Genomic DNA, 12,729 nt, shown 5'->3' on the forward strand with positions numbered 1-12,729 from the left:
TGCGTCATGCATGCTGATGGCAGAGCCAGGATTTGGCGTAGGCAAAGTCCATGAGTCCATGGACCCATCCTGCCTGGTGTCAACGATACAGGCTGGTGGCAGTGGTGTACCGCCGTCCAATCTGCAGAAACTGTGTGATGCCATCGCTTCAGCATGGACCAACATCCCTGTGGAATGTTTCCGACTTGTGGAATCCATGCCTGAAAAATTCAGGCTGTATTGGAGGCAAAGGGGGGTGGGGGGTACTAAATGGCTGTACCTAATAAACTGGCTGGTGAGTGTATAAAAATCATCTCTTCTTTCTCCTGCAGGTCCAGGTGGCTGAAAGAACCAGACGCTGACTCCAATGAACTCTTCAGAATGGTGGCTGAGATCTTCATTCTCTGGTGCAAATCACATGTACGATTGATTTCTCCTTATCAACCATGGACAAACTAGCGATTTAAAATGGATAGGACATTTAGATTGAGAAATGAGAAAAGCAGAAGGTGTCTTCATCATGTACATTGGTATTGCTCTTTCCTTAGAACTTCAAAAGGGAAGAGCAGAACTTTGTGGTTCAGAATGAAATCAACAACCTGTCTTTCCTGACTGGTGATAGCAAGACGAAGATGTCAAAGGTAGGGCTTATTAATATGTGGCTGCTTTCTGAGACAGACAAAACAGCAGGGGTGCAACTTTGCTTTTAGAAGTTTATCCAGTGAAATAAACACTCCCTCAGCCTACCTGACCGCTTGGAGGCATCTGCAGGGTCCTAAAGCACACTATTGCCTCGTTTTGTATCACATTCCAATGATACAACTGGGGGGGACTAAAATGCAATTTCAGTGAAAGTTGCGCCCTGCAAAACAGTACAGCATATTCCCACTGCTGGAGAGCTCTACTACTAAAGCTTGGAGCACTCTGCAACCCCTGTGGTCATGTATGTTCACATCCTAACCCAGCTAACCTCAGTCCAACCTCCTGCTGCTATCTGTCAGCACATTCCAGCTGAGCCTTGTTACTGGGCTCCATTCTGCAGATTCAGCTCTTTTTCTCTCCCTGCTCCAGCAACCCTAACACTCATATCCCCCGTGGCCAAACAACACAACTAATTTTCCCTCACAAACAGAAGCCATGTCACCACCTCAGGTACAGGGAATATATTTGTTGATAGTTTTATTTTTTTTATCCTGTCTGCTTGTACACTTAATTCACTGGAAGTGCCATGCTCTACCAACTGAGCCACACAGGACCACAATATTCTGCCCTGCCTTGCTGTTAACACATTACACCAGCCAATCATTAACGCTTATCACCCCTCCTTCATCAACCCTGCTTGTCATCATAACGAGTGTTTCTCATTCCCTTATGGGCCGAACATGTCCCAAGTCAACACGCCCATGACAAATAACATGATCACGTCACTGGTGTTTCTGGGTGATGGATATCCTGCGCTGGTGTGTGTGGCACCTACCTCCCACTGGCTGTCTCTATTACACGGAACCCAAACCGGCTGCGCGCGTGCGCCATCGTGCATACATTTATTTTGTCCCCCCACACCAAATGTGATCACGACAAGCAGGTTAAAATATCAAAACAAACTCTGAACCAATTACATTAATTTGGGGACAGGTCGAAAAGCATTAAACCTTTATGGCAATTTAGCTAGCTAGCTTGCTTGCACTTGCTAGCTAATTTGTCCTATTTTGCTAGCTTGCTGTTGCTAGCTAATTTGTCCTGGGATATAAACATTGAGTTGTTATTTTACCTGAAATGCACAAGGTCCTCCACTCTGACAATTAATCCCCACATAAAACGGTCAACCGAATCGTTTCTAGTCATCTCTTGCCCTTCTAGGCTTTTTCTTCTCTTGACTTTTATATTGCGATTGGCAACTTTGCATTACCGCCATCGACCTCGTTCGTCTTTCAGTCATCCACGTGGGTATAACCAATGAGGAGATGGCACGTGGGTACCTGCTTCTATAAACCAATGAGGAGATGGGAGAGGCAGGACTTGCAGCGCGATCTGCGTCAGAAATAGAACTGACTTCTATTTTAGCCCTTGGCAACGCAGACGCTCGTTGGTGCGCATGAGCAGTGTGGGTGCAATAACTGAATAATATAGATTTATAAATGTATTTTGTAGTCAGCCTGTGTCACTCAGCTCCTGTACTGGGCAGAGGTGTGTGTGTGTGTGTGTGTGTGTGTGTGTGTGTGTGTGTGTGTGTGTGTGTGTGTGTGTGTGTGTGTGTGCGCATCCATAGAGTTAATGGGGTTTCTTTCTCTCTTGCTGAGTTGAATATGAGTGTCTCCTGTGTGCCAGCTTCTTCCATTTTGTGTTTCTCAGTGCAGTCCTTTTTCTATAACACCTCACCGTATGGGTACAGGCAAACTGTGAGCGAATGCTGCTTTCAGGCTATAGCTACATTTGAAATGCTTCATGGGTAAATATTTTCTGCCGCTAGCGATGAAACAATGCCTTAGTTCCCTCTGCTACCCATAGGTTTAATTCAGCGTTCAGTGTGCTGTGCTCCCACTGTGAAATAAGCTCCAGTGAAATACAGCACAGTTAGAACAAGGTAGCAATTTAGAAAGTGACTGCATTGGCTATGTGGCCCATCTGATATATTACCAAATGGCACCCTATTCCCTATAGAGTGCACAACTTGCACACAAAAGTAGTGAACTATATAGAAAATAGAGTGCCATTTGAGACGTAACTCAGATCTTTTTTCAGTGAGTGCCAGGTGAAATTATTAATGTCATTCCGTCCTGGTAACAGTCAGGGGGTCAGGACCAGGAGAGGAAGCATAAGAGGAAGCGAGGAGAGTTCTACTCCATCCAGACCTCCCTGATCGTTGCTGCCCTGAAGAAGATGCTGCCCATGGGACTCAACATGTGCACCCCCGGGGACCAGGAGCTCATCTCCCTGGCCAAGACACGTTACCTCCTGGTGAGAGGGCCTGCCTAGCCCACACGGACCCATGCTGGTTGAGGATCAGGTATCACTGGCCACACACTGTCATCAGGTAGTGTATCTAATTGTTTTCATGTTTTGCTCAACAGAAGGACACAGATGATGAAGTGAAGGAACATGTGCGGCAAAATTTGCACCTTCAAGAAAAGGTGAGCTGTATATTATGGCATTATTGTAATCCATAAAACTAGCAACTCTATCAAAAATCTGGGATGTTTTCTAACTCCTACACTGTACTAACCCAACCCCAGTCAGACGACCCTGCAGTGAGGTGGCAGCTGAACCTGTATAAGGATGTGATGGTGAAGAACGAGGGGCCTCCAGACCCTGAGAGGACAGTGTTCAGAGTCCAGAGCATATCAGCTGCAGTCTTCCATCTGGAGCAGGTCAGTGGCTGGCTGCACCATGCATCCCCCTTACTGCCTACATCCACTTCTCTATCTGGGCCCCTTATATCCATGTTATAGATCCTTAAGCTGTGATCTCTATCCTGGATGCTTTATGTCCTGCTTCTCTGATCTTTACTCAACTTGATAATAGTCACATTTGTGAACCAAACCATACACCCTGTTTCGTATGTTATATTACAACTTACATATTTTGTCTTCATTTATTCAATGTAGGTGGAACAGCCGTTGAGGTCTAAGAAGTGTGTGTGGCAGAAGCTGCTGTCCAAGCAGAGAAAGCGTGCGGTGGTGGCCTGCTTCCGCATGGCTCCTCTCTACAACCTGCCCAGGTATCACCCAACATGTTGTGTAGTCAGTCCTTTACAAATATAAATATTACAATAGAAGAGTCAAATATTACAATAGAATACCCCAGCTGCTGATGTCAGTACTGGGAGGCAGCAGGCTGTGCTAAGTTTAGCATTCTCTCTCATTTCCAACCCTACACTATTTCTTTATCTATGCCTCATGAGTCTCACCCCTCTTTCTTGGGCTCTGACCCTGCATTAATATGAAGCGTCCCTCCCCTAATCTGTACGACAAATGTCTCGCCTCAGGCAGTTATCAATGAATAGAAAAGGACACTAGCAATTTCATGCCCTGTTGCACTGTAACTCAATCACAGAGACTCAGGAGGAGAGACAGTGGGGAGAAAAACAATTAAGAGCCCGACCTGGGGTCGGCCATCTTTAATGTGTGCTTTCATGTCTCTCCTCGTCACCAAATGATTAATTCCACCTAGTTATTGTTTTTTGGAGAATGTGACATTGCATTGTATTGTTGAGTAATCAGTAAGCACTGGCCTTTTGAGTCAAGGTAAATCTAGAAATGTTAAGGACGTTTGATGCAATGTCAGTGTACTTTTCCTTCCCACCTCAAATACTATCACATAACTCTCTCTGTACCCTTTGTGACAGTGGCTTACCACCCTTTTACAATATATCTACTACTCTGTCTCTGCTACTTTACCCTCTCTCTGTTCTCTCCTGAATGACTATACTGTACCTCCCCTCAGGCACAAAAGTAATAATTACTTCCTGAACACCTACCAACGCTATTGGCTCGAAAAAATGCATGAGAACACAGACTATGACAGTCTGCTCTCCATGCTAACGGTAATGTAATGTTCAGACAACGTTTGTGACCTCCTGTTCCTCCCCCCTCCTCCCAGCCATGGTTTGTACCATAACTATAACTCTCATACTGTGATCCCACTGGCTTTCTGACTGGTCCGCCTATTATAAAGCTACACTCATCACTGAAATATTCACTCTGACCAAATGCTTTTTCTTCTAAGTTATAGGTTTCTGTACCGATGTCGCTGTAATTTATATACCAAATATTTTATTTAGCTTTAATCATTACAGTGTACTGTAGATGTTGCTAGAATAAATGCGTCCTGTGATCATTTTTACTGGTGTATTCATGAAAGGGTTATGAAATGGGGGGGTGGGGGGGGGTACAGTTTAGACTTCCAAGGTGTTTCTCAATGGGGACCAGTTGGATTTGCCAGTGCCCCAGGTTTCCCAAACTCGGTCCTGGGGCCCCCCCTGGGTGCACTTTTAGTTTTTTTCCCTAGCATTACACAGCTGATTAAAATAATCAAAGCTTTATGATGAGTCGGTTATTTGAATCAGCTGTGTGCTCCTTGGGTAAAAACCAAAATGTGCACCCAGAGGAGGGGGGAAGCAGGACAGAGTTTGGGAACCCTGCCCTATACTAACCAGTATTAACCGTTCTTAACGTAATACCCCCCTCCTCTCCTCTTCCTCCTGGTCCACCCTGCTAACCCTCCTAATCTCCCTCTACCCCCCCAGGCATCGCTCTATTAACCTCTTCCTCCTGGGCTATCAGAGAATATGGATAGAAACAGAGATGTACTCTTTTGAAGAGAAGCTAGTGCAGGACCTGGCAGTAAGTACTGTACCTGTCCACCCCAGTGCCCAGCCCTCTCTTTGTGCTCTCTCTGTGGGGCTAGTCTCTTCTCTCTGTCCTCACCTGGCCGTGCTACAACACAAACGCTTCGCCAGTACAATGCCCGCCAAGTGCCGCAGGGGTTCTGCCAGTCATCCATGTTCTGCCCCTGGCTCTGTGTGGCTCTGTCCCTTGCAAACTGAAACGCCTACACGGGCACGCATGACATCACCCTGGATGTCAGTGCTGGCTGTACTGTACTGTAACTGTACCGTTGTCCATTTCCAGAGCTGTTTCCCTTCCTACAGGGGTAAGAGAGCATCAAACCATGATGCTACGGCTTACTAGTGAAATTTATGGAAGGTGTGGTGTCCTTCATAAATTTTCTGTTGCAGCATGGACAAAGCATAGTGTCATAGTCATGTCGTTTGAGGAATTTGTTGTAATCAAAGAATTCAAATATACTGTCCCTGTAAGGGTTGCTTTCTTTACAACTTTGATTCTAGATATCTCTGAAATTCTTCAAAACCCCCATGCCGTCCTGTGTAAGAACTTGCTACATTTATCAAAACAGCAATGAAGAAAAATGGTTATAAACACTCTATAACACTTTATAAGCCTTTTCACAGATATGGTAGATTTAAAATGTAGGGAAAGTGGGAACATCCTAAAAGAGATGACCATGTGGAATAGTATTCCCTCTACCACTATTTTTGCCCCATCCTTTCCTGGTGGCCTCTCTTCATTGGGAGAGTATCTGTGGTGCTCAGGGATAAAGTGGTAGACGAGTATAAAGTATTATAGAGTATGGATCAGGCTCATGGAGAGTCATGCTTAACTTCCATCTTCCTCCCTTTATCTCTACTGAACACACACCTTGACGCTAACCTTGATACTGCTGTATCATCTAAATGTACTGTGTGTATGTCCCTGTGTGTGGGCCTGCATGGTCTGCTGATGAGTGGCGTGTCATACCCGGAATGCTTTCAGTCTGTGTGATTTCAATGGGCCATCACACTAGTAATGAAGCAACATGGTGGGACAGGGTTTGACTGCACATTCTGCATCTAATTTCAATGTGCTTCTGTTTGTCAAGTACACCTTGTCTCTAAGGTGAGTGATGTACAGAGGAGACTGTTTTATATAATGGTAACTGCATATGGATAGTAAGTTATCCATATTTCTGCTTGATACCTTCCCACTAGGCACAGACGTGAGTTCAACTTCTAGTTTTGATTCACATTTTGTTGAGTTGTCAACTAATGTGACTTGAACGTGCAATCAACAAAACAATTCACGATGTCATTTAGGTTAAAGGTTGGGTGGGGGGAAAAAAAGACCATACCCTTACTTTTTGCAAATCCAATCAGTTTTCCACGTTGATTCGATGTCATCACATATGTTTTTGGGGTTGAAATGACGTGGAAACAATGTTGATTCAACCAGTTTTTGCCCAGTAGATTGGCCTTGGTAATCGTTATTCCTGAAGCGTGTTGCAGTGTCATTTCAACAACTAACTTTATTTGTTGCAATTTCACTAATTCAAAGTAAAGTTATTGTGATCTTTAAAATGTGTATCAACTCAGTGTAGGCACGTTTTGTCACTCAGAGGGTAAAGGGCACTGCTGTAATGACAGGTGATTGGCTGTCAGGGTAGGGTGGGACTCTAATGTGTGGCTGGGTGTTTGTGCAGAAGACCCAACTGAAGGTGGAAGAGGAGGAAGAGGAGGAGGCAGAGATGCAGCCAGACCCTCTTCATCAGCTCATCCTGCATTTCAGTCACAATGCGCTCACTGAGCGGAGGTAAACACAACACACACACACACACACACACCTAGGCACCTGGCATCGTGCTGCTAGCTCCATCTGTGCTATGTAATATTGCTGGTGTATCCCTTGGCTAATAAACTGTCGCATTGAACTAAAACACTGCAGCATTTCTCCCCACACAGGGAGAGGCCCTCGAGCACAAGTAATTGTGTCACATTTGTTCTTAGTCATGCACCTGAGAGATGTGTTTATTATGGAGTGTATTTGTTTAGTTATGTAAGGTTCATTCACACATGTTTATCCTGCTTTTCCATTCAGTTCTTTGGAAGAGGATCCTTTGTATATTGCGTATGCAGACATGATGGCAAAGGTACAAAGCATATATGAATCTGCTTTTGGATACATGTCTTTAGTGTCATGTAGAGGTCAACAGAGATCTGACTACCAAAGCTTTTGTCTTTAGAGTTGTGCAGAAGATGAAGAAGAAGAAGATGAAGAAGGAAAAGAGAAAACGTTTGAGGTGTTTTGGACCTCCCATCGAGATACTAGATTTGACTAGTTTCAATGGTTTTGTAAGGAGCTGTGTTTGTTTACATGGTGTGTGTTTACATGATGTTTGTTGACCTGTTAGGAAAAAGAGATGGAGAAACAGAAGACTCTGTACCAGCAGGCCAGGCTGCATGACAGAGGAGCTGCTGAGATGGTGTTACAGATGATCAGCGCCAGCAAAGGTACACACACACACATATACACACACACACACACATATACACATACACACACAATATGATCCCTGATTATCCTCTTTAGGTACGCTTGGGCCCATGGTGACCTTTACCTTGAAGCTGGGCATCTCTATACTCAACGGAGGCAACATACTGGTTCAGCAGGTATATCAGAATATTTATGGTCCATATCAATCTTTTCAGTATGTACAGTGGCACTGTACAGCTCAATTTGTTTTGTGTATTTCCTTTTTTGTAGAAAATGCTTGACTATCTGAAGGAAAAAGGAGATGCTGGCTTTTTCAAGAGTTTGTCAGGACTCATGCAGTCTTGCAGGTAAAATGATATCACAACACACAAACAAATCTTTGACTGTTTGACATTCAAACAGAGCAAAACTATTCATGTTAAAGGACATAAACCACGTTGGCTCTCTTTCCTTCAAAATCATTAGTGTCCTGGATTTGAATGCATTCGAAAGGCAAAACAAAGCGGAAGGTCTTGGGATGGTGACTGAGGAAGGATCAAGTAAGTGAGGGGAAACACTAGACTACCTCAGACAGACATATGCGGAATCTCTCTTTCCTGTCAGAAAGGAATGACATTTGAGTTCTGATATATTAAATACATACATATCTTAGAATTGTTTTGTGTTAACGAAAAGTAATTGTAGATGTGTTTTGATTATAAGATGACAATTAATTTTCTTACCATTGAGAGTCAAGTCCACTTGGTACTATTGGCGAATGCTGAACCATGATGCTCCGTACAGATTTGTTATGTCTAAAACCCTAAACAAGTATAAAGTATATATATTAAGTAGATAACAAATATATAATTCTAAAGACTCCATATTGATTTCATCTGATCCCTCCCACTTCCTCCCACCCAGCCACAGGGTCATAACTTGCCTATCTTCTGATTGCCAACCAGTGAATGCTCACAGACAAAGCCTGTCTAAAATTGCGTTATTCAACTACCGTAATTTCCGGACTATTAAGCGCACCTGAATATAAGCCGCACCCACTGAATAATTTTTTTATTTTTGGAACATAAATAAGCCGCACATAAGCCGCAGGTGCCTACCGGTACATTGAAACAAATGAACTTTACACAGGCTTTAACGAAACACGGCTTGTAACAAAACATTTAAAATTAGCAGTAAGCTTTAGTTGTCGTTTTGCACTGAGTCAATTCCTCACGCTGCTATTTCCAACCTCTTATCATCGACTCATTAAGACCAAGCTCCCATGCAGCAGCTCTATTTCATTTTCCAACAGCCAGATCAATCGCCTTCAACTTGAAAGCTGCATCATATGCATTTCTCCGTGTCTTTGCCATGATGAGGGTGACAAAATGACTACCGTAATCAGAATGATGGGAAGTTTGAGAGCGCTTGATTTAATCTAAACAGTAAACAAAAAGGTTATTTGACCTTAATCCATTCGGCAATTTCATTGGTCTAATGAAAGCATCATGCCGCCAAAAAACTGAGCACGTCACAGAATGTGTTTTTTTGGAGAACATTTTTTTGAAAGCCGGAAAAATCCATATATTAGCCGCGTCATTGTTTAAGCCGCGAGGCTCAAAGCGTGGGAAAAAAGTTGCGGCTTATAGTCCGGAATTTACGGTAATATGATTTGTGGTGGGTTGCTTTTACTGCTTGTGCTACACCAAGTGGTCACTGTGTTCCTATTAACACCATGTTGTAAATTCTGAATCGGCCCATAGAGAAACTATTCCATCATATTTATAAGCAAGCAATAACAGCAGTCCATAAGGATACACCACCTGTCATTACGATTGGTCAGCTGATGTCCAACCCACCAGCTAATGATTGGCCCATGCCTTTGTTGTGTTAGAAGAAGGCCTGTGATAGGGCTACTACAGATACATGGTGCCGCATTAGCGCGCCACGTTCGCTCCTGTGTTTGTGATGAAAAAGCTCATCTCCATGTCACGTATGTCATTGTGTCTGTGTTCATGAGCCTGTGCTACTGTATGTTCCTCAGTCATGTGACATCTGAGCACTGTCTGTCAACATGATAGAAAACAGATCTATACACAATAGATCACCCACCATAGAAGCGGTTGGATCTAATGGAGTGCATACAGTAAATGGCTATGTTCTCCTAGATACTCCAGCTCATTCCCACCTCATGTAACCAGGCATAAGTGATGGTGACTGCAGTCCTGTAGTGTTTTTCACCCACTGTCCAACACCAGTCCTGCCAAACTGTGCAGCAGAACCTGTAGACCTACCTACCTGAGACTCTTAACCGCATGTCTACTGTATGTCCAACGCCTAAAGTGATGTCGATATAGATCTCTTCTTCCTTACTTCTTATTGAAACTCAATGTCTTCTCCTTTGCTTATGTCTGCTTTTTTTGTTTGTTTCTTCTCATCATATTTTAACTCATCGGTCGCAGTCAACGTGAGTGAGCGGGGTAAATACATGGTTTAGATTCTACTCATTTCGCAATGCTGCCATCCTGATTGCTCTCCGTCCGGCTCCCACCCGTTCCCCCTCCCCTCTGTCTGGAATGTAATAATAAAATACTGATCTGAAGGAACACATGCATGCTCCAATAAGACATATGGTCAGATTGTTCAATCCATAGCATCAGACCCAGACTGACTCTTAACTCTCTCTCCTCCTATATAAAGTTAGTGCTTGTGGTCTATGTGGAAACTTATCTGTCTCTTTATGTTGATACTACTAACCAATATTACTTGATAAAGTAAATTAGATATAAGAATAACATTCCCAAAGCTTTGCTTGTATCTGAAGTACAGAACAACAAAGCTCTGCCATGCAGTTGTATACCGAACATCCTTCCCTACATACAGTATGTACTGTATATCAAGTCAAAGTGATATGAATATCTCATAGAGGGAGCATATACTTTCATGACAAAGTCTCCTAGTCTAGGAGCTTGAGGACTAGACAGCAGCTTTGTATTGAAGTGAAAGTTATGCTAGCCATGGTGTAAGCTTGTGTTAGATCAGGTTGAGGGGGTTGCCTGATTTCTAGCCCCCTCCTACCCAAAGGGGACAGTCGTCAATCTCATCTCCTGTGTCCAGGTTCCAAAGTACTGCAAAACGATGAGTTCACTAAGGATCTCTTTAGGTTTCTGCAACTGCTCTGTGAGGGACACAACAACGGTACGTCCAAAACTTTCTAGAACACCTTACCTCAATACTGGTTAAGGTACTCTAGCCTACCTGTGACTTTAGTTCGGAGAGATCCGAATTATTTGTGTTTACTGCCCACAATGTACTATGTATATCATTACCTGATCCTCTAACCATTCATTGGTATTTGACCACTTTCTCTTTCTTCAGACTTCCAAAACTTCCTGCGGACTCAAACAGGGAACACGACCACCGTAAATATCATCATCAGCACTGTGGACTACCTGCTTCGACTGCAGGTAAAATACTATCCCCCACCTTCACTCCGTATATGCTTTGTGCGTAATGTCTGTTTACAGTATCATGTGTTACATGTTGATTTGTCCAATATTAGGAATCCATCAGTGATTTCTACTGGTACTACTCTGGGAAAGACATCATGGATGAGGCTGGCCAGCGGAACTTCTCCAAAGCCCTGGCTGTGGCCAAGCAGATTTTCAACTCTCTCACTGAGTACATACAGGTAACACAAGCCTCTTGGGTTGGAAGAAACTAGCCTTCACAGACAGGAATGTGTTCAATGGTTAATCATGGTGATTCAATCGTCCTGACTTTAGTGATCTTCTCTTTGTGACGCCAGGGCCCGTGTATTGGGAACCAGCAGAGTCTGGCACACAGCAGGCTATGGGATGCAGTGGTGGGATTCCTGCATGTGTTTGCCAATATGCAGATGAAGCTGTCACAGGTAATACAACTCAGTACAATTTCCTAATCAACTCACTTTTACTCAACCAATATTCAATCTATGTCATCAGATATGAAATTGAATAGCATCTGATTCATGTGATGCAACATCAAACTATATGTGGATAGAGAGTTCAACAATCTGCTTTGTTGCCACTAGAGGTCTCTCTTAGCTCAGAGATGTACTCTGCAGCATGTCTAGTTGACAGGCTTTTCTCCCTGCCTTAATTTGAAAGGTTATGAAGGCTGTGATCCATCACTCCCACAGCCAGACACCTTAGATGTGCTTTGTGGCCAATAACCCAGATGGGATCTAAATGAAACCTCTCGTACCATCTTAGTTTATCTCAGGGTTATCCAGAGGGGCTGGGGTGTTTGCAGGTGGACAGATTGACAGGGCGGTTGGGCGCGTTTTGATTAAGCTAATCAAAGTCCCTCCTCAGATTTATTATGTGCTGTGAGCCGGCTCAAAGGAGGCCCAAAATGAGTCAGCCCCTCCCAGCCATCTGCTTGGGCCCAACAGAATGACATTAGCTTGTGTGCTGATGGATGGCTGGGACCTAGCGCTCTCAGAGGGCCTTGATCTCTCCAAATGCCATGCTGGGATATTAGCAGCGGACTGGCCCCAGACAGAGAGCCGCGCTAACCTTTTTGATGTGGTGAAGGATGTGTCACAAAGTTGCTTTCGTTTCCTTTCCCCCAGGATTCAAGTCAGATTGAGTTATTGAAGGAGCTGCTGGACCTGCAGAAGGACATGATCGTGATGATGCTCTCCCTTCTGGAAGGTTCTATTACCTTTTCATCTCAGTCGTGACTCATCATGGAACACATTGTGGTCATATCTAGAGGCACTGACAGAACGTTCGCTACCAGCATATGCTCTATCCATTTTGTCCCTAAAACACTTAAAACGGATGTATTTACTTGAATGATATTACATGATATCAAACACCTATCCATTCTACTTTGACAATTCAATTAGCAGATTGTATTATGGTAACTTTGTACTTTCTATTGTTTGTTCTAAACCAGG

General features: G+C 43.7%; 1 protein-coding gene across 4 annotated transcripts in view; it reads left to right on the forward strand.

The window, feature by feature from the left end:
• The window catches only part of LOC106610839 (ryanodine receptor 3), a 162,623-nt gene that overhangs the window by 132,621 nt on the left and 17,273 nt on the right, over positions 1–12,729 (forward strand). For all 4 annotated transcript variants that reach the window (XM_045723462.1, XM_045723463.1, XM_045723465.1 and 1 more), the window contains 20 exons: positions 312–399; positions 528–620; positions 2,767–2,937; positions 3,051–3,110; positions 3,213–3,347; positions 3,585–3,697; positions 5,225–5,321; positions 7,015–7,124; positions 7,410–7,461; positions 7,555–7,611; positions 7,723–7,822; positions 7,902–7,981; positions 8,076–8,152; positions 8,271–8,344; positions 10,247–10,264; positions 10,902–10,982; positions 11,163–11,251; positions 11,347–11,475; positions 11,593–11,697; positions 12,400–12,481. In XM_045723462.1, coding sequence (XP_045579418.1) covers positions 312–399; positions 528–620; positions 2,767–2,937; positions 3,051–3,110; positions 3,213–3,347; positions 3,585–3,697; positions 5,225–5,321; positions 7,015–7,124; positions 7,410–7,461; positions 7,555–7,611; positions 7,723–7,822; positions 7,902–7,981; positions 8,076–8,152; positions 8,271–8,344; positions 10,247–10,264; positions 10,902–10,982; positions 11,163–11,251; positions 11,347–11,475; positions 11,593–11,697; positions 12,400–12,481 — 1,811 coding nt within the window. The remainder of the gene's footprint in view (positions 1–311; positions 400–527; positions 621–2,766; positions 2,938–3,050; positions 3,111–3,212; positions 3,348–3,584; positions 3,698–5,224; positions 5,322–7,014; positions 7,125–7,409; positions 7,462–7,554; positions 7,612–7,722; positions 7,823–7,901; positions 7,982–8,075; positions 8,153–8,270; positions 8,345–10,246; positions 10,265–10,901; positions 10,983–11,162; positions 11,252–11,346; positions 11,476–11,592; positions 11,698–12,399; positions 12,482–12,729) is intronic.

This window comes from Salmo salar, chromosome ssa09 (assembly GCF_905237065.1).
Source record: "Salmo salar chromosome ssa09, Ssal_v3.1, whole genome shotgun sequence".
Classification (NCBI taxonomy): Eukaryota; Metazoa; Chordata; class Actinopteri; order Salmoniformes; family Salmonidae; genus Salmo; species Salmo salar.